General features: G+C 34.6%; 1 protein-coding gene across 4 annotated transcripts in view; it reads right to left on the minus strand.

Annotated features, from left to right (window-relative positions):
- Positions 1-21955, minus strand: part of GRIK2 (glutamate ionotropic receptor kainate type subunit 2) — a 358568-nt gene that overhangs the window by 218733 nt on the left and 117880 nt on the right. For 3 of the 4 annotated variants that reach the window (XM_039728175.1, XM_039728189.1, XM_039728182.1), the window contains 3 exons: positions 20984-21151; positions 16794-17051; positions 903-1084 (listed from right to left, as the gene is read on the minus strand). In XM_039728175.1, coding sequence (XP_039584109.1) covers positions 903-1084; positions 16794-17051; positions 20984-21151 — 608 coding nt within the window. Of the gene's footprint in view, positions 1-902; positions 1085-16793; positions 17071-20983; positions 21152-21955 lie in introns of those variants that run through there. The other variant, XM_039728197.1, reaches the window with a different exon arrangement.

Consider the following 21955-nt stretch of genomic DNA (forward strand, 5'->3'; position numbering starts at 1 on the left):
TAAAGAAAAGAAATAATATTATACATGTAGGCTTACTAGCAATTTTAATTATACCCACAAGAATACCTGTAAGTACCTCTAATGAGACTCATATTTCCAACTCTTAAATACATTTTGTTTTCAATTTAGACCCTACAGTTTTCTAGCAAACATGATATAAACTTGAATTAAAGTCACTAAAAGCTATGCATTAGAAGTGTAGAGTACTGTTTCAGTTTAGTTATTCCTCCTATCCTCTTTATTGGAAGTCATAGCTTAATTAAAAAACTATGGAGAAGATTGTCTCTGAGCCAGTTAAATATTTGGAATTCTGCTGTATCTCACCTACTCATTTAATCTGCACACAATATTTTCAAAGCATCAACCCAAATGTACTTGGGTGTTTTGCAGTTCCATTATTAGTGCAAAGTGAATATGGCGTCAATTCTGTCCTCTCAATGGAAGACATTAATGTGGTCTGTTGGAGCATACTGTTCAGATATCACTATCTGATTAGGAATACACATCCTAGAGGCCTCAAATGAAAACAAATATAAAAATTAATACATACATACATACATAAAGATTTGATGTATAAAACAACATTAATCAAGCATTTAAAACCATGCTTTAAGCATCAATTCTCCAAAGTACTAGTTCTTCATAGCTGAAAGATTAATATGTCTTCACATTCCTCCTGAACATAAATTATTTAAACTCTTTCATTATAAAAGCTTAATTAAAGCACCTACCTTTTGTGTCACCAATAAAATTGCCTCTGAAATCCTTGGCTGATTTTCAGTAAGGCCTGAGTTAAACTGACATACAATTTCCCTGCTTGTTAAATACCATTAGGTCTGGATAATACTTTTATTTATTAGGGATGAAAAAGATTAAGACATCTAAAGCAGAATGAGGATTACCTGTTTCAAGATGCCTGCTGCCATTTCATGGCTACAGTCAAAGATTACATGGAATTCTTTGCCTCTTTTCATCTCCTTTAGCAATGGCTTTGCATCTTTTGTGTCAGCCGGTAACTGACGGATTTTTAGTCTTAGATTGTATCGTGATGGAGCCTTGATGAGCTCTTGTAATCGAATGAGACCTTAAAGAGAACAGGAGTCGGGAAAATTATCAAAACAAGAACCTGAACTGCTAGCAGGAGAACATACTACAAGCATTCAAAGCTTCTGCCACAAAATGCAAAGATTTTTTTCCCTTCTCATTTGGTTGGAACTGATACACAAAAATGTTATTAAAAAGAAATATTAAGAAGTACTGCCAACACTTTAGTACAATGTTTAGATTTTTATCCTTTAATATTAATGGAGAGTAAGGAGCCTCATTTTGGATTACCTTAAGACAGACAAATCTTCCTCTAGCATTATCGTGCAACTGTGACATTCCTCTTCAAAGAACATATTACTCTAATTCAATTAAAGCCATATCCCAGACTAATAGTTTTTAATCAGACTAGACAGTCTCCCAAATAATAAATCAAGTTTACATACAAAGTTGTGAATCATTTCAGCACTGTAGAACACTCTCACAGGAATCTGTTCTCATATTTCTAAACTGAATCTCTTTTCAAGAACAGCAAGAAACAGTAGTAGCTTTATACTACTCTGTCAGTTTTGGAATTAAAACCACTCCAGAACAAAACTTACTGTGCTTTTGGAAGTGACTTTGAAATTAATTTGATTGTATGAAACATTACAGTGATTCATGATGTTCAAGTTTTCTGTATAAGTACTGAGTATTTTTAAGATATCAAATGTTAAAGGGAAGACTAACTGTTATTCCTCGACTGCAAACTGCTCTTTCAAAGCATTCTTTACTCAAAAGGTCAGAGTCCCTAATATGCATGTTTGATGCATATTTTCAGGTGTTACACCAATCACCTTTGTTGCACCTTTGGAGATGGGATGGACAGTTAAGCTGCCAAGAAACTTTGAAATAGGATAGAAAGAAAGGGAAAAGAAATGTTGGGGTTTTTTTCTGCAGCAAGCTTAGATTACAAAATTTTGGTAAACAAATGTAAGAAAATACAAATTGACAGGTCCCTTGATCTATCTCCATTGGTTGCACCAATACAATACAGTTTTGGTCTTTTACTGTAGGTCCAAGATCTGTTACAGAGCGGCAAGAAGTGTTTTCTTGCCTACAGGAGGTTTTGAAGTAAATGTTTTCCAATACCCTAATAAATTAATAGTTTAATTAGTCTGAGAATCACAGAATATTCTGAGTTGAAAGGAACCTGCAAAGACCATCAAGTCTAGCTCTTAACTGAATGATCAATACAGGGGTTGAACCCACAACCTTGGTGCAGTTAGCTCTATGCTCCACCCACAATAACCTCAGGAAACAGCAGTGCATGAAACCCAAGGATTTCAAATCTTCCAAGCTTTGTTCTGTTTCAGAGAATTACCTGAGAACATAAGTCCTTAAAGGTCCTAACTGGGTTGTTCAAGAATTTAAAAAAATTAATTTGTAATCTTCATAAATCTTATCATTATTGGACTACCTCAGAGAAAGAAAAAAATCACACCAAAATTTGAAATGGGAGATTTACAGATGCAGGAACTAGAGCAATTAAAGGCTGACAAGGAGAAAGTTATGATACTGTCTGCCTTCTGGGTTACCTATAGGTCTGATAGAGAAGTGATGAGCAATAAACAAAGGAAGGCAGTACTTTTGTACCGCATTGGAAGGCAGTACCAAAGGTAGAAAGCTACCAAAGAAACCTGAGTGTGAGAATGTGGGGAAGAAATCCTGCAAACGCATATTTCTTCAATGCACTGACTGAACCTCAGTGCTGGGGCAGTACAGATATGCAGGCAGGCACATAAAGTATTTATGCCTTCAATAATTGTCAATTACAATTAGTAGCCTGAGATTTCTCAAAATATATTTTAAGAAAAATTAAATCTGAGACACAATCAAATTCCAGGGTTTTCAAAGCTATGCTTTTTCTCCTGTCCTCATCAATGTGAAATAAAAAGCAACCTTAAACTTTTAATGTGTAATATTTTTCATAGCTTCTACATGTAGCACAATATTTAATTTTAGTACTAGTTAGAGTGAGTACATGCTTCCATTTTTTAAGTCTTTAACATATATATTTTCACCATGTTTCCAACCACCAGTAAAGTTGCAAAGTTGAGATGGATTATGTCATGGAACAAAACATGTTCCACTCTACTAAATGACTCACTTCAGTGGTCCACTTGGCCACCCACGATAAGGAATAAATTCTTTACTGGCGTATGTTCAACAGCTTCCAGCTTGCTGGGCTCTCAACAGGATGATTCTGGAAAACAAAACCCCCTCACTTGCAAGGGAGTGAGGACATGAAACTCTGTGGAGAGTGCTCCGTGTGGGGTGCTGCTGTAAAGGTGTGTCACGGGTGGCAAGTACCACTGCCACAGTGACCCTACAGCTCCTTGCTCCAGAGAAACACCTCACAGAACAAGAAAACATCAGACAGTCCTGAGCACACCTTACTCTGGTACTTTTTGTTTCTCTGGTAAAATGTTGAGAAGCAGGATTTCCCCATTCAGGCATTAGTGGGAGCTGAGATCAGTGGGAACTGATTCCAGTTCTGGATAACACTTCAAAAGCTGGCTCTTTTAAATACTAATTAAAGGCTAGAGGTTTCCTTCTACACTGTATCTACCATTTGGGATGTAGCATTTGTGTTTTTAAAAGTGTGAAAAGAATAAATTAGTTTTACTGAAAAGTAAAACCCACCAAAATAATTTCCTGAAGAACAGAATAATTTATCTAAAACAAAGAAAAAACACCACCACATACAAACAAAACCTTTTCTAGATTAAATATTTATCAGTGAGTCATTATTTGTAACCAAATTAAAAATTAAGCACTGTAAAGATGTAAACCAAAAGAACAAGGTCCTGAATGTAAACTGCAGCCCTTGGGTTCATCTATGGACAATAACTGCTTCCCAACTCCTGGCTGCCACTGATCCTCTCTTCCCCTGAACACCCTAACATCTGGGCTTCTGCAGGAGTAGTTTCTGCGGTAGCAATGGCCAAAAAAGTTCCAGGGGATAAGAACATTAAAGAGTTGAGGGCTAACCAGGCAATACATGTAGGATATAAATTAATTGTGCCCTTAGCTTTATAGTAAAAATCTGTTTGGAGTTCAATCTTTTGCAGCTATCGGATATCATATGTTAAAGGCTTTTTACAGTAAAACTAATGCCTCAGAGTAGCAAAAAATGAGCTCTACCTTATTTAGTCTCTTTAACATTTAGTACTGACTACATCAGGTGAAATCAGACAAATTGTTTGCTTTCATTTTTAGATGTTACCAAAATTTGTTTTATTTTTTTCACTTTCTCCATTTGGATTACTGAGATTCCTAAGACTCGAAGAAGATTGTTTGTTCCTATTATGTGCAGTTTTTCTGTGGGACTCAATTTCTACCCTTCTACCCTTTGTGCATATTGGTCGTTTCAGGTCAAACAAACATATTTACACATTAATTCAAGACTAAGATTCTTGAGCTACTGATAATACCAAAGTTTCATTGCTGTTGTCTGACATCAGAGGAAATGTCATAAGAAGCTGGTTATGCAGGACAAAAGTAACAAGCTGTCATGTACTGAGAAATAAAAGGTTCTGAATAAGTAAGGTACAGTTTCAAAAGGACACATATGTAGCTTATCAGAATAAGAGGTATCAGAACCTCCAATGAAGGGAGGAATATAATGCAAGAACTACAAGGACTATGATGCTAAAACAAAACAAAACAAGTCCCTTCTTCACCATGATTTTGAGGAGATTCAGAATCTTTTTAATTCAACACTTGTGTAGAATAATTTTAAAATAATTGATTTAAAATATAATATGAATTGCAGTTCTCAGATGAAAAGGTGACCTCTTATTTTACTAGGATTTACAAGATCGGAGTGTAAAAAAAAAAACAAAAGAAACAAAAAAAAAAACCCAAAAGAAACCCCAAAAAACAAAACCAAAAAAAACCCTCAAAAACAAAAACAAATTTAAAAACCCAAAACAAACAGAATACAACCATTTGTGTGTATAAGCCCCTAAAAAAAAAGCTATTTTACAACAGTATAGAAATAATAGCTGCATTTTGGGAATGTACTTCCTGCATTTTCTTTCACCAGGGACACCTTTTTCCTGTCCCTTCAAACTCTCAATTCCTTCTTTTAGCAGCTACTGTGATAGAGCCCTACCTCTGAATGGCTGGGAAGAGTGCGGTGTGAGTAACTCTTTTCAGAAGCTGCCATCAATTCATCGTTAAGGAGAATCCTGAAGGAGCAGTTTGTGAGCTCTCCAGCTGGCATCTTCCTCCAAAGAGATCAATCACATTACCTCCTCGACATGTTCAACTTCAACCAGTCCAGGAAGCAAGAACCCCAAGTTTGTTTTAAAACCTGTCTCCAGCTCAGCAGTCTTGCAGGCCATTGCTACGCCACCTGGCCTGCTCATCAAACTATTTATCATTTCCATTAATGCTGCCTTTGTGCTGCACAGGAAGAATGCAAGCAAGTGCACTTTGCAATAGGCTGAACACATCAACCTTTTTCTGTAAGAAAACACTAATGCTCTTTTAAAGGCTACTCCTTATCTTAACCACGTCAAAATTTTCAAAACTAATAATATACTGCTTTGCAGAACCAGAAAGCAGTCTTTCTATTTTTAGCAAGTTGTTTCTTCCTACACTTCTCGGTACTCTTCGCCTTCCCTGACAGCCCCCTGCCCAGTTATTTAGGTTATGTCTCAGAAAAATCTCGTTGCGTATTGGGCTTTGAAAGGGGTATGGGTAGAAGGGAGAAGAATGCTGGTTTATTAGCATTGATAGAATGTTTCACATCAACTGGAACAGTGAATTGCTGCAAAATGACTCACAGAGATCACCCATGAACTCTAACATTTAGTTTTATCATCTTCAACTAACAAAAATAAAAAACAAAAACAAAACCTCTAGTGAAAGGATTAAAAAGAAATTGCACTAGCTGGTAGGGGTTTCTCTAACAGTGGGCTGTTCTGTGTTTGTGCTGCTAATATAGCAACACCATTAAGAAAAGCAAAGAGGAAATAGAGACAAAGGAAAAAGACAGCTTGATGGACCTTTCATATTTATTTGTAGTAAGGTTTTATACTATATTAATATAATTTCACCCAATTCCAGCAGTGTAAAGCATCCTTAAAATTATCACCAGTTATATTTAAACCCATTTAAATACAGTAACAATGCTGTCTTTAATGAAAAAAGTTCTAAGACATGTAGTCCAGAAAAAACAATTGTCTTTTCATTGTAAACATAATTAGTGCAGCTTCTTATTAGTAGCTCAATATTAGTAGTACAGTCCAACATTTTGGCAGGATTTGTCAATCTTTTAGGTAAAGGATTGGACAGCAATCTGAATAGTATATATGTATGCACGTATATATTTTACAAGCATTAATGCATTAGAGTCTGATGCCATTTGCAACCCGCAATATTTAAAATGTGGTATGATTAGTGGCAGTGACATGAAGAGGAGTTCAAGGATATCTAGTAGTATGTTGACTTATTCTGCTGTTAAATCTGGCTTCTACAAGGGAAACAATAGTACTATATCAGTAAAAAGAAGGAAATGTATCTGGTAACTGACTTAAAAAAATTTTTGACAAAGAAAATACTATTTAACAAACTCTTTGTCAAAAGTATAGCTGTCCTGTTTCAAATGTCTTTAGCTGAAAATTTAAAAATTTGATTCATGAAGACAAGCCAATACAATCAAGTCATCCACAATAATAGTAGTCTTTTCTCAAATGAGTTCTGGAGGTGTATTTGTATGGCATAAATTCCTTTGGATGGAGAAGTGCAGATGTATAAAGTGAGCACAATGTCCAACTACCTATACCTATGTCCCTGTCTCTTTATCAAACTATACAGTGTGACTACTCACCAAACACTTCTCCAGAGATAAAACAGAACAACAGTTTATGAAACAGAACAACCTTAGAATATACAGATATATTCTATCATATCTTAGGGAATTCATTCCAAATTCTACTTTTCCCATATGTGACCTTTTGGCTATACAAACACATTGAAAGGAATTTACACTGCAGCACTTTATGTTTTAGGAAAAAACAATTTGATCAAGTTGGGATTCTTGAGAAGAGGGGAAGCAAAAGTTGGGGGGTTTAGGTAATATGGTTCTTTTGAGCATATTACTAGCTAAAATTTTAGTCACCCTGAAAAGCCAGTTCTGGACCACTGAGTAGGAGAGGGCAAAGAAAAGTTACATTATTTCCTACTGAAAATATTTTCAAAAACTATCTCTTGGATAGTAGCCATGCCAGTAATCAGAGAAAACATTTCAGCCTAGGTAGTTTTCTTCTGGCATTTTTATCCTAGACTGTGTAATAGAAAGGAATCACAGATACATTATCCAAGATCATAAAGCCCAATCTTTGACCAAAGACCACCACACCAACTCAAGCTTAGCCATAAGTGCCAAGTACTTTCTTCGAAAACTTCCAGGAATGGTGGAAGTTCCTCCACCACCTCTCTGGACAGCCTGTTCCAGTTCTCAGAATCTGAGAAAAATTCTCCCTTCTAAAACAAACAAACAGCAAAAAAAAAAAAAAAGCAGAACTATGTCTTTAATTACACATGTATGTGCAGGTACGTATATGCATTTGAAATACAAATCTCATTTTTGAGAAAAAATTTATAAGTGCCTAGACTAGGCCAGAAAAAAATAAAAACCAACCCAAACTAAAATTCCAACCCCCCCCTTTCTTTTAGACGAAAAAAAATATTTTTTAGTACAGGAAAAGAGAAGTGTTTAAAATTATATTAATGGCTAATATTGAAGTTGTAGTTACTAAAATAGCATATATAGAACGGACTAGCTTTAGGGTTAAAAAAATCACTGAACAAGAAAACTATGCATCTAGGTTTAACTCCATAGACAGTCAAGATTTCTATTCTGATACTGTGCATATCACTTAATTTTTCTGCATCTTGGGTCTAAGCATCAGAATGTTAAATCCATTGTACTGCTGTTTCAGCATAACCAGCTGTAACTGAAGAGCAAGGCAATAATCAGCTTTATTGTTTTCCTTAAATCTGCTAAGCAAGCACATCAGAGCATGGGTGCAAACATCTTTTATAGTTGCAAATAGGCCAATCCCAATTCAGCTTATTTCCAGTAACAATTCTTTTCTAATAAAGGCTTTGCAGTACTGCAGTGAAAAAATCCCTCTACGCCATCCCACTAAAATCCACAAGAGAGAATCAATGTGCTACTAAAGTTCAGAAAAAACCTTCAGTTCATGGAACAGTTTTGATCTTGAAGATCACCCTAAAACTTTTCTCATGCCACATGAGTACTATCAGATGCAGCATACAGCAGCTAGAAAAAGAAAAAAAAAAAAACAAACCTCGGAGTCCTGTCCATCCTTTCCTCACCTTTGTGTCTAATGTAAAAATATAAGAAAAAATAGCATAATTTAAGGAAATGCTGAAATTTCAACATTATGCCTTATTGATATATTAGATTTGCCATCTTTTTCTAGTCTCCATCTACATTTGACATTTATGATCTGTTATGTCAAATGCTCTATTATGATATGCCTGATTTGAAATGTTGTTGTTATTCTGTTTTCTAAACATGCTTTTTTGAACATTTTCATAATGTTTTATCATTAATTCAGTATTATGATGGTGACAGCAATAAGAATTAATATCTTGGGCATTTCAAATTCATTATCATAATTGTATGAAATATGATCTCTCAAGTGGATGATGTATGAGCAGTGCAATTTAATGAGGGTGAAGAGTGAAAAAAAAAGAGCTACAGCACTGTCAAAGGATAACAGATTTTGTCAAAGATGTCAGAATCAATGACAAAAGATGCAACAGAACAAGTTAGCCATTCCAAAATGGACTTAGCTTGAAAAGATGCATAAATGAACATCCTCAGATGGATTTTACACCAGTTTAGTGCATTTACTCTTGGAAACAAAAGCAGTTTCATTTTTGCTTTGAAAGAAAATATTTGGTAAGAGTGCAAGAGAGAAAAAACTCTCTAATTGAAGCTGAAATTAATCAGGACAGTAATATTTGAACTGAGAGTGATGCAGAGCAATTCAGAAAGGGACTATCACAAGTATATTTCACAGTGTTCTCCCAGCCAGAGGATAAAATATGTAATACTGAAATAAAATTGTACTTCAGTTTGGAAAAATCTTAAATGTACGCCCCATACAAGAATGCGAAACTGATCTTGTCTCAGTTTTCCTCTTTCCATTTTCACTTAGTTTTCCTATCATATATTTCTGTATTTGGACATAATAAAAATTTTTCCATTCTTCATGAAACAATTCATTTGATCAGAAGTTTCCTAGGCAATTTTCTGTAAGGTTTCAGTTCTTAAGTTTATTCAACCCCACAAAAGCAAAACATTTTAAAGCACTATTTGGAACATGTTCATTGTTATAACTTACGGAAATACTACCTCCACCTCTGTTCCTTAGACTCATAGAAAAATGCTATAAAGCACCTTATGTATTTTTAAAACTTATTTATTTTAAATTCATAGATATATTTTTGTAATACTGAGTCTTATTGCAGTAAGTCCAAATTAAATTATTGGTCAAAATATGGGTGAGAGCTGTACTAACATGTTTTCCTAAAAGATGGGCTAGAATCATGCATTTTGTCAATGTGTTAACATTTACTTTGCTTTCAAAAAATTGATTAAAATCTGTATAGAATTATTCTCAAAGAACAATTACAGGCCCATTTACCCTAAGCGAACAACAGAATTGAACACTTTTCCTTCAGACCACTAGCTAAAGTAACTGCAAACATCTGCATAAAGACTAAAAGTGTTTGAAAGTAAAATTTTAACTTCACAACGTCCTCCATACTACTGATATATTAATATAACACTAGAAAAATATTTCTGGACTTTGCAGAATAAATGTGCAATAACTGTCTTAGTAAAGGAATACACCAACCAGCTACATCCAAATACCACAATCAGGTTTAGCACATAAGTACTAATGGAATCTTCACTTGAAACTACCGTGCACAGCACTTAAAACACTCTGTATTTAAAATACGTTATGGAATATGTAATAATTCAAGATAATATTCCTTCATTGTCCACGTTATTAGTGTTATTAATTATTATAACTTTACCAAATTTGAATTTATTAAAGAAGGCTTAAAAGTCTTTTTTCTTCAATAAAAATATTCAATAAAATGCTACAAATGCTGTAAGCTCTCTGAACTGGTGACTGAAAAGATGTAGAACAGAACTACATGCTATCCCAGCTTATATGCATGGGAAGCTTCAAGTCTGCTTTGTTCACATTGGTAAATATAACCGTCCTTTAGGTACTCATTTCATTCATTCCACTGAAGCAACACAGAATAACTGTTAATTGACACCGCACAAATGAGGAATGAATTAGTTCCATTTAACATTCTGTGCTGAGTTATGCACCCCAATCTCTATCTTTGATATGATTAATACAAAAATTTATTTATTTGCAGAAAAGGTACCCTGGCCCATCATAAGCAACCACTACTCTGAATTCTGCATCTGCTTCATAAAGCCAGAATAAATGTTAGCTAAAACTGCACAAGTCAAAACATTATAAATATACAAAAGTACACACAGGTGCGGTTACACACAGTTTTCATCTCTGCATAATATAAATTCAATTTGAGAAATCAGTATCAATGGCAATGGAGTGGTTTCATATTCATTTATAATTTAATGTTTCTGTACATTTGATAGATACATTAGCCCCAGTGATAGTAAATAATCCTGATAAAGACTTTTGAAGGTTACCCTTACCTATCTTTTCTTTTTCTGTTCTGTCTAGAAAAATCAGTATGAAAACATTGATGTTGAAAAAATTAAATAATAAAAATTAATGATAATAAATAAACAAACAAAACAAAAATAAAAAACCAAACCAAAATATTTTTTTTAAATGACACCTAGAAAAAACACCAACAAACCACCAAACTCATCAGGTGAATTTTCCCCAGCCTTTCAAGGACACCTGTTATTTTGTTAAAACTTAAATGTTCCTAGCTATCAACTTGTTTTGTTGATATATCAAAGTACCAATATATTGATATCCCACAGTCCTCGTGGGACATCATGCCTTCCAGCCCTTTCACCAGCTTTGTTGGCCTACTCAAGACACATTCAAGTACCTCAATAATATTTTTAAATTCTGGGGGGCAGAATTGCACACAAAATCAAAGTGAGGCCAAAATAACACCAAATACAATGGGAATTAGATAATGGGAATTTTAATACTGGTCTCAATAAAGAAATTATCATTTCATTACAAATCAATGCCACCTGCGTACTAGAGTGAACATCGCAACAAAATGACATTTTTCAACTTCCTTCATTTCAGTTAAAGCACAGGATTCAGTGCTAAAGACCAGCTCAAAACATTTTTATTTCTGAAATAATTTTTCAGCATTTACTTTGGCTTCTGTTCATAGATATAACAGATTTTTGGTGTTTATACTCATTCACTCAAGACCAAAACAAAAGTTAATTAAGAAAAAATATCCAGAACCCTGTTTATATCAATTTGTTCTGTTGATATATAAAAGTATCAATATATATCTATACAAATGCCACTATAATTTAAGAGCTCATCATCTAATTGTTCATGTATTTTTTCCTTTTTTTTTTAATTGTCTGAGCTTCAAAAATTTATTTACAGTTTGTCTAGTCTGGTTTTTTAGCACAGAGATTAGAAAATGTACTTGAAATTAAGTTATTGTTTTGAGACCAATTAAATCCATTAGGACATGCAGATGATGAACATATTGTCATTTTTCCACTTTTCTTTCTTAAAGACAATTGACTGTAGCAAATCTGTAAATCTGAAAGGACTTAATTAGTGTCCAGGGACAGTTTAGTGGAATTTAATTAACAAAGAGACCTTAAATTACTTTAAGGGAGGAAAAAAGTAACTGGCCTCTCATTACATCCTGCTAGGAGGTTTTTTTAGTCTTGGGGTTTGGTTGTTTTCTTTGAGGTTTTTTTGGGGGTGGGGGAGGGATTGCTGGGGCTTTTCCTGTTTCTGCATTTTTTTTAATATGAAATCCTAGTTAAAAGGAATATGCTTTTCCCTTTAAAATGACCAAAGGAAGCAATACTTACCTTTTTTAGCAAGAAAAATGTTTTAGAGCCCTATTATGATTTTTTTCCCCATACAAAGATGGGCTATATTAAAAAAAAGAGTATTGAAAGATAGAAAAAAAAGGAAATTAAATCAGAGAAAGAAGCAGAAAGTAGCTATTTTTTAATGAAAAAAAAATTAAATAATAAAAGTGAGTGCAGGACTCTTAAAACAGAGATCCACAAAAAAAGGACTCACACATTTCTAATTTCCTGAAAGAAAAATCTCATCTACTTAGTGCCACAATACCTACTCCATAAAATACTATGAGGGCAGAAGCTTTATTATAATATTAAAACCTTTATCCATTTTATGTTCATTTTTATTTCTATTACCATATCCCCACAGTAAAAACTGCATCTCTTTTTACCTAGTCAAGGTAGAATTAACCTTTCTAGTTTATTCATCTACTTCATCTTATTTGTACAGACTTGAGTCTTCCTTATTCCACTGTACCCAACCTGATCTTTGCCCACTCCACTGTTATTGATCATATCCCTCTAGAAGCTTCCCTGTACCTATTTCAGCATGGCACAACCTCTATTTTCTCCTGTGGCAAGCTATCTTGCATTCCTCATTACAGCCTCCTGAACACGAGGCAGGTCTGATGAGCGCAGAACAAACCAGTATTCTGAGGCTCAGTCTGGACTGCAGACATTCATCTTCTCTGACTTAGCCACTTCTGCATCATAAAGCACGGGCCAGGGTCTAGTTGCTACCCACAATGCATTAAAAGCAACTTAAGCCTTTTCTCAAATTAGGAGTAAGGTGTACAGCTATTCCTTCTCTGAGAATATAGGGAGAATGCTTCAAAGAGGGAAAAAACAAATTAATGTCTGTTCTTTGTAGTAATCTCTAAGATTATTACAAAGGGAGACTGGGATTCCAAATTTTCTCTCTTATTTCAACCTGGGCTCTAAACAAGCACTGACTTCCCCTTTACCAGCTTCATACCATCCTGTCTCAAATCAAATTAGATCCAGACCAAACACAAATATCTATTTCATACATCTCACAGAATCATAAAATAATTTGGGTTGGAAGGAATCTCAAACATCATCTAGTTACAATCCTATTCTCAGAGTCAGGGACACTTCATATTACTTTTTGAAGGCAGCTACTCTGTGGATTGAAAGGCACAAAAAATAGTATGGAAGACTTTGCTTACAGGGATCAGTCACATACATGGCTTTCCTTCATACTAGGTAGAAACTTGGGGGATTGAATGAAGTTGGACATGATGGTGCTGTCCAGGGGCAGCTAGACTGTGCACTTGGAGTATTGGTCTCTAGCATACCTCTGGGACTGACACTAGAGTTAACGTGGCCTTTTACTAGCTGCAGAAAGTCAAATAATCACACAGCTTTTACAATTTGTTTTTACCCTAGAAGATATATCCCATACTGAAAAGATGAAGAACATGGACACAATTTTTTATTTTTTTTAGCTGTGAAGCAGGTATCTATCTCTCCTTTATTATTACAAAATATTAGCAATTCCTTAGAAAATTCATAAAACTGAGCCCTAACATTTAAGGAAACAAACATATTTTTAGAAATGTAAATAGTTAAATGGACACATGAAATCAAGCTTTCCCTCAGAGTCAACCTACCATCTTGCAGGACCTTGACATATGGGTAAGCCCTGATAATCTGTTGGAGAATTATCCAGACCTACTTTATGCATGCTTTACACCTTTTCTTCCTCTCTGCAACAAAAGTGTCAGCTCCCTTTGTATCCATATTTAGAATAATAATGATAAAAATACATAAAGCAATATGAATCTCCAAAAAATATTAGTTTTAGCAATTAAATTATCACTGTAGCTGCTATACCAACATATTATTGTCTTGACCAGCATGTCTTTTGGGAAATTGTACATTGAGATAAAGGAAATCCATAGCTCTAAATTGTCATAAAAGGCATACATCATCATCCTCAACAACCATTCAATAAAGGAGTGCAAAATGTGAGTGATTAAAAGAGAAACAAAGAAAAAAGGAATTAAGAATTATATCCATCTTACATTAAGGAATCACTGATCAAAGGGATAAACCAGACATAAAAAGTGATAAATATTTTTTATTCATTGCCTTATTTTAATAATTTGAAATTAAGTCTTAAATGGCACAAGTCATACAACACAATTTCTAAAACTTAGTTGAAACGTCATATTCAGCTCCAGTCCTAAACTCGCAACTGAATATTTGTCTTATCCTATGACAGGAGAGAACCACTTCCCAAGGTCAAGCAACTACTTCCTTCCAAAAATTCCTCTCCCCCTGCCTCAAAAACCACCAGTTTGCACTTGAACTCCAGCAGATATAAAATCTGCTTAAGACTAACAGTTTCTCATAGCTAAGAGATGTTCCTGTATGTACTTCAGAGGCAAGAGATGCTGTGGACTTCCCAGCAGTGTAATTTGCTTTTAAAAGTCCTGGAATTATCCATAGGAGATGCTACTGACAAAGAGAATTTGACAGTCTTTAAAAAGTAGAATTTAAGTTCACTTTACAGAACACACCACAAAAAAGAGAGAGGATAACCTTTTTAAAATGGACTGGATTTTTTATGCCTCTTCAGAGAGAAATAGATTTCAAGGGAAAAACAAAAAATATTGTAGATGAGATTATGGGAACAAGCAATATTATAACATAAAGGGCCTGGCCACTCCAGAAAGAAATATCATTTTAAAGAGATTATATCCTGGAACAATTCTTTATGCTTTTTGAATATATTAAATAACTCAATCTACTACTTCATTGTGAAATTTATTTTAAAATTGTTCCAGAAGAGGTTTTGTTTTGGGTTTTTTCTCTCTCGAATATTAACAGTAATACCAAGTAGAACAACTAGATCACAATATGTACAAGAAAACCTTCTTTTTAATTTTCTTTCCCATTTCTATTTATGTCCTTGCTTCAAAACATGCTTTACTGAGATCAGGTCTATCAAGGCTGTCAACAACATATCTCTGGATATGAAAAGACCATTAAACATGAATTATTCTTTTTATTTACTTTTTTTTGGACAGAAGAGAATTACTTAAAATTATTGAGCAAAACAGTTTCAAAGTATTAAAACATACCAATTTTCTAACTGAAATTACTTTTTTAAGAGGTAACCTGCCTCTTGAAAAAATAGTTAAGACTCCAAATCAAGGTGAAATATCTCCAATTTACATCACCACAACTTACTTCTTTCTATCATCATTTGCTTAAAATTTGAGGATTTAGCTTCCTCTCCTATTTCAGAAAAATAATAAATAAAAATTTAGAAAACAAGAGAGGGGAAAAAAAAACCCAAAGCTACATATTGCTTCCCTTAGGTCTATAATGATATAGTTTGATTTTAAAGCTTAAATCAAAAGTTTGATTACCTGAAACTTTTGGCAACACCAGCCAACAAACTTGCAGTGAGGCAACCTCTAAATGTCACTGCCTTACAATTTTTAAAAAGGCATATAGAAAAATATCGTTATAAAGACTTATATGCACCATATTCTCTGCTCCCTCCTCACCTTTTGGTAGCTACACATGCATCTTATCTGAGCTTGAACAGCAAACAGTTGTTCTGTCCTGATCTAGTAACTGCTGTTTATCTAGCACAGTTAGTCTTCCCTACAGGTAGCTTCACTTTGTTTCCTGATCTTATTTTTTTTGATTTCAGGTTTGGATAGAGAATAGCATCATGTAATGAGCACATCAACAGACTTCCAGTTCAATGAACCACAAGAAGAATTTGAGGCTCCCTATGTTCTTTTCCTGACAATGATGGATCAACCAGCATGAAAAAAGTTGCCAGCATTCCCCATAAGATTTAATATGTCTTCTTTGGCCAAGCACCTTCCTTGTATATTCCATTGCAATAATATTTTCTTCTTAACCAAGGTCTTGTTTCTAACCACCACTAGACCTCAAATGAAATGTAAGTTTTACAGCATGTTTCAAAGATATCACCGTCAAGATGAAACTGAAAGGCAAAACAAATTTTAGGGTGACTAAGGGAAAGGTGATAAACTAGTACATTTCTGCTGGAAAGTCAGGAGTTAATTTTTAACTCTTGTAAGTCATCTGTAAAACAAGCCTCCAAACTTCCTTTTGGTCCAATTGCTAGGAGCTGAAACCAGACTCCTTCTTCACTTCTATCTGAAGAAACAGATACTAAAATTTCAAACAAATATGGCATCTGTTTTCAAACTCAACCAACACCAAAAACAGCACCAGAATTTAAGCTTTCTACTTCACTGAACACACTAGTGTTTTTTTCAAGTTACCATATTTTTCTTCCAAGTTTAAGTAAAATCAAAAGACATAGCTGTTAGCAACTGTTAAGACACTGCAGAAAACACAGACAGAGTGTGACCAATTTATTGACAGCTGTGAGCTCAAACACGCAGAATTCAGCAACTGAAGCATACTTATGAGAATACTTATGCTAATAAGTCCACGTTATTTGTTATACACTGCCTTACCAGTAAAATTTATGCAAACTCTTAAAGATTTCCTAAATTATGAAATATGAGTAGTGACACCCTTCCTCCCTCTCTTTGTGTATGTGAATAGATCTGCACATAGCCTGACGCTTTGGCCTTACCAGTGCTGTCATCGTAAACAACAGTAACTGTTTTCCACTTGAAGAACTGCACAAGGTCAAGGATGGCACGGCTGAGTGACGAGAAATCCGGGTAGAGGCTGACATAGAAGGAGTCCTTGTTGTCTGACACCTGATGCTTCCAGCGGGTCTGGATGTGTGGAACTCCCAAGGCGTTGCAGATGGATTGCACGGCGTTAGCTGAGGAGCTGTGCGATGGTCCGAAGATGGCTGCCACCCCAAGGGACAGCTGATCGCAGGCTGAAGAGGAGACAGAAGTCTGTCAATGATGAGAGGAAAAAAGGCAGTGTGCCAGAAGGTATTGCACAATTCATATTAAACAAAAGGCACTCCATGAAATATGATTGTCTTACTGACAGAGCTCCCGTCTTGTGTAACACTTTCACTTGTGCATTTCAACTTCAGAATATGCTTCCATGCTTTCATTAGTAACTGAATAATATTGACTCTTAACATCTAAATAGTGCTCAGCTATGTTTATTAAACATTCCTATGTCAGTGGAAGTGATAAAGGCCAGCAATTGTGTGTCTTTTTAAAAGTACTGACAAATAAAACAGGTTTGTGCTTAGCTGCATCTTACATTTGGAAAAGGGTCAAATAGGACAGTATCCTAATCTGGGTTGTTTAAGTGATAACTTCTTCCTCAATCAGTCACCACTATTTCTACTGAAGTCCTAATTAGAAATTTTACATGTGAAGTACCTCACAGTTACTTTTCAGGCGCAGAGTTAATTTCATTTAAATGGACATTTGAATTTCTGTATCTGAAATAGGCATGTTGGCTAGTACAATTTAAAAACCAATATTTTCCCTAAAATTAAATTGCTGTCTGTTAGTGAAAAAAAAAAATTAAGTGTCCTTTCTTAAAAACTAGAAATGCTCAGTTTTGCTATACTTGTATGAGTAAATAAACTGGCCCTGAGAGTTGCTGACATGATACTGCTGTACTCAAGTGGCTCAGCTTCCTGTTTTCTGGTACATGGTGGCCCTACCTGTACTGTTCATTAGCAGTCTCTGATCTGTATCATCTCCTACGGCATACTCCAGTATCATCTTGTTGAATATTTTTTAGGACATTCCAAAAAGAAGGCAAGTAAAAATAATCAATACTGAGTTTTGGCCAATGCCCTGCTCCTATCTCATTCTCTACCACGGGCATAACTTTCACTAGTATGCAGCTCTGAAAAACAGACAGTTGTTTTCTAGGAAAGCAACTCATTTGGTTGAGAGAAGTAATGAAAACCAAACTAGACATGAGTATTTATATGGGATTTGATTAATTCTGTTACTCCACCATCAATGTTCCTGACAGCTGAGGAAACAAGCAGTAGAAACACATCTTGCTGCATTGCTTTTCTCATCAATTCAAAATTAATTGTTGTGCACATTCTCTTCAACTTGATGAAAATATTGCTAAGTCTTTCAAGTGCATTCCAGAAACTATGCTAGCATACCTTTTTATTGCTGCAGAACACCAGTGGTTTAAATAAACTTGTCAGACACACAGGATCTTCATTGCTATTCGGTGTGTTGCCTAAATGACTAGCTCAATAAAAAAACATTTATGCTAATATTGCCCTTCCTAAGAGTAATCAACAAGCTTTATGCAAATGTCAGTAAATGGGATCACTAACAACAGCAATAGCTACCAGATGGCTTTTCAATGGACTTTTTTTTTTTCCTCTTTCTGAGATGTGAATAATGCAATGCTTTCACACGTGATTTAATATGGCACTGGCTCTATCAGATGCATACCAATTTTCCTAGAATGTTGAGGGATATTTTCTTGCATTTACATTATTCTTCACTGAAACAGCAGCTTGGAAATATCTTCTTGACTTCAGGTTGCTTATTCATACAGTACCTTTAAAAAGCCACTAATATTTCATCTATATTCAACTTCAAAAGTTTGTGTTAATAAGAGGTCTAAACAGGCTATTTTTGATGCAGTGCCTGCCTGCTCACTAATGGACATGATAATGAACCACAAAAATGAGTCAAATGCTTAAACTTCATTGTTAAAATTCTGCTTTGGATCCATCATAATAAAATGAACCATTTTGTGTTAACCTTTAGCCTCTGATTCTGAACTAAAGCACCTGTGAGCACAAATGCAGTTGTCTGTATTGTGAATTGATGATGCAAAAAGCTATTAGTACTAGAACATTACACAGATTTTGATGTAGCCTGAGCAGTTACAAATAAAGTGTTGCATTCTCATCCAAGATGCAAGTGGGAAAAAGGAATATATGCATTCTATTCAATATGTCTAATCAATAGCACATTGTCATTCTAATTTCATCTATTACAGTCTAACAAGAATTAGCAAGATAATATTCAGGCTAGCAAGCCCCAGGTAAGGACTAAAAGTAGTTGCATTTTCTCAGGAAAGAATTAAAGTATTAGAGATCTCAGGAGAAATTTCTCTGCTGTCTGCATCATCCCTCAAGAACAGGGAGAAAATGTCCTGTTAGACGTCACAGGTCAGCATGTGCAGGAGTCAGGAAGCAGCTGAATTTGGAAGATGAGAAGGAAAGGAGAATGAAAGAAACAGAATTAAGTTTCAGCACTTTTATTCACTGTTGGCTGAGATGGAAAGGAAAGTGTAATCTCTCTCAAGACCTGCTTAAATCCATTATCCAAAACACTAGAATAACAACTCAATGATACTCTATTAAAAGTGTATTTTTTTCCTCTTTCTTCTACCATACATGTTACTCTGCAACGAAACCATTTTGCTAGCCATAAATATTTAGCCTATAATTTTTCATACATGAAAAATGATCAATTTTCCTGACAATTTTTCTTAATAATCTTTCAATGACCAAAGTGTATTTCTGTGCAAATAAAGATACTCTTTTTCATGCCTAACAAGGATCTTTGAATTATTTATTTGTCTAATAAACAGGTAAACAGGTTAGCAAGATTCTCTGTTAATCTCTTATAGTAAAAGCAATAAAAATTTCCCTTCAGTTCTAGACTGAATATTTAATTAGTATTAAATTCCACTTTTAAGAAGTCCTTCATGTACATTAATCATGCCACAGGAGATTTCCCTTAGGTATAATTTCTAATGTTGTATCAAGTGTTTTCACTCTTCTTAGCCCACCATAACACCAAAAATCACTTATTGTATAAACTTTTTGTCTTTAATGCTTGGGAGAGACATGTTGGGCCCAGATCACTTGGCAGATTTAGGCTAGAAACCTGCCATAAGAAACGCAGGCTGACCTCCAATTCTTTCACCCTTTTTATTCTCTTGTTACATGCAGCATTCATACGAAATTAGCTCTTCAATTTATAAAAAAGTGGTTTTAAAGAACATGTAATACAGTGCTAAATTCAATCTTAGTGAGTTTTGACATGAGGCTTTGTACTTTCTTCCATAAATACTTATTGAACTTTTTGGTGTTTGCGCTTTCAAGGATACAACAATGACACAGAAACTTGTGCCTGTTGTCCTTGACTTAAATGTAAAGCAATGTGAAAATGTGGATTTTTTTTTGGTTTTTTTTTTTTTGAGAATCAAAGATTTTAAAATTTAGATAAAATGTTCAAACTTAACTTTTACTCTTAATTCTTCTGTAAACATATCATTTATAGTTAGGAGAAAAGAGCTTAACTCAGGCCTAGACATGTACCTGATCGTGGTAGTCCTAAGCACAGTCTTAATATTTATGCTTATTTTTATGCCATGCTGGTATAAGATGCACAAAATTACAATTACTACTTCCCTTTTGAAGTCTATGATTAACTATCTAAAAGCATTTGTGAAAATGCACTTGAAGTGATTGAATGTTTAAAATTGAATCCCAGTTTCAGTAGAATTTGAGGGAGCTTGGCATTTTACTGGATAAATTTTGAAGACAGTGAGATTTCTCACTCCACAGGAGATGGTATAAGAAACACCCTAGTCACAATGTTCAGCAAAATTTATTTCAGATTTTAAATATTTAAGGGAATAGCTTTTAGAGAGGGATAATGGGAGCAAAGGTGGCAATGTAATTGTCAAGCAGCTACCATTACAATCTTTAATAAAGCAGCTCTTTAATGTCAGTGACAATAATGTCAGTCTCATTGCATATGGCTTCATCAGAAAGACTTTTTTCAGGAAAGTAAACTAAGCGAGGCTTAATTCTTCATTAAAGAAACTAAATATGCAAACGGTTACCTTTTTTGGATGCTTCAAAACTGTCATAGAGATTTATCTTTTGTGTGTCATATGTTAATGTGGTGTTTGGCAGAAGAGTTCTGTTTCTGTTGATTGTGTTCACAGCAAATCTGAAGGCTAATTCTTCTGCTCCCATTGGACCAGATTCCACACACTCAAAAATGCCTCCTGGTAGAGGAACAAAGAAAAAAAGGAAAAAAAACACTAGTAAGCAAAAAGGAGATAAAATAACATCTTTAACAATCCTTTTGGAAAAGATTCTTCAACACAAAGTATTTAATTCCATAAACCTGATACAGTGCAACTCATTATTTTTATGAGCTTTGAGATGAGCATTAAATAAACCAGCAAGAATTAGAACTTACCTTAAGGAAAACCTGTTGTTTTTTTCTATTCAATATTCATTCTGGTATTGTAAGTAAAAAAAAGTACAGCATTATATATTAACAAAACAATTTAAAGCAAAATAGGATAGGGATGAAGTATATTTAACTATTACATAGCTACTATCACTATTGTAACTATTTTGTGTAGTTAAACTTGAATACATTTTTCCCTTCCAGATCTTCCACAACCCGTGTGTGTGGCAGTGGAAGGGAGACTTATGGATTCTTGCTTTCTACTTACAATCCATTAATAGTGAACTTGACAGTTCACTGAAAATACAACATACAAAGGAGCATAGAACTGAGGTGACCCAAATTGTCTCCACAAATTAAAATAGATATTTTAGAATGACTGTTTGCCTGGACTGATAAATATGTTGAGCAAAAAGTTCAGATTTTGCTCTTTTGACCTGATCTGCATGTAGATGTTAACTTCATTCTCAGTAAATACAGGAATCCAAGAAACTACACCCTGCATAACCTCAATCCTGCAAAGAAAACATCCCCAAACAAGGCATGCTATCAGAGTAGGACATGCCCCAAATAATAAACAATTTCTAGAATACTTTTGAGTCAACCTTCATCT

This window comes from Passer montanus, unplaced genomic scaffold (assembly GCF_014805655.1).
Source record: "Passer montanus isolate IOZ18808 unplaced genomic scaffold, ASM1480565v1 scaffold11, whole genome shotgun sequence".
Taxonomy (NCBI): Eukaryota; Metazoa; Chordata; class Aves; order Passeriformes; family Passeridae; genus Passer; species Passer montanus.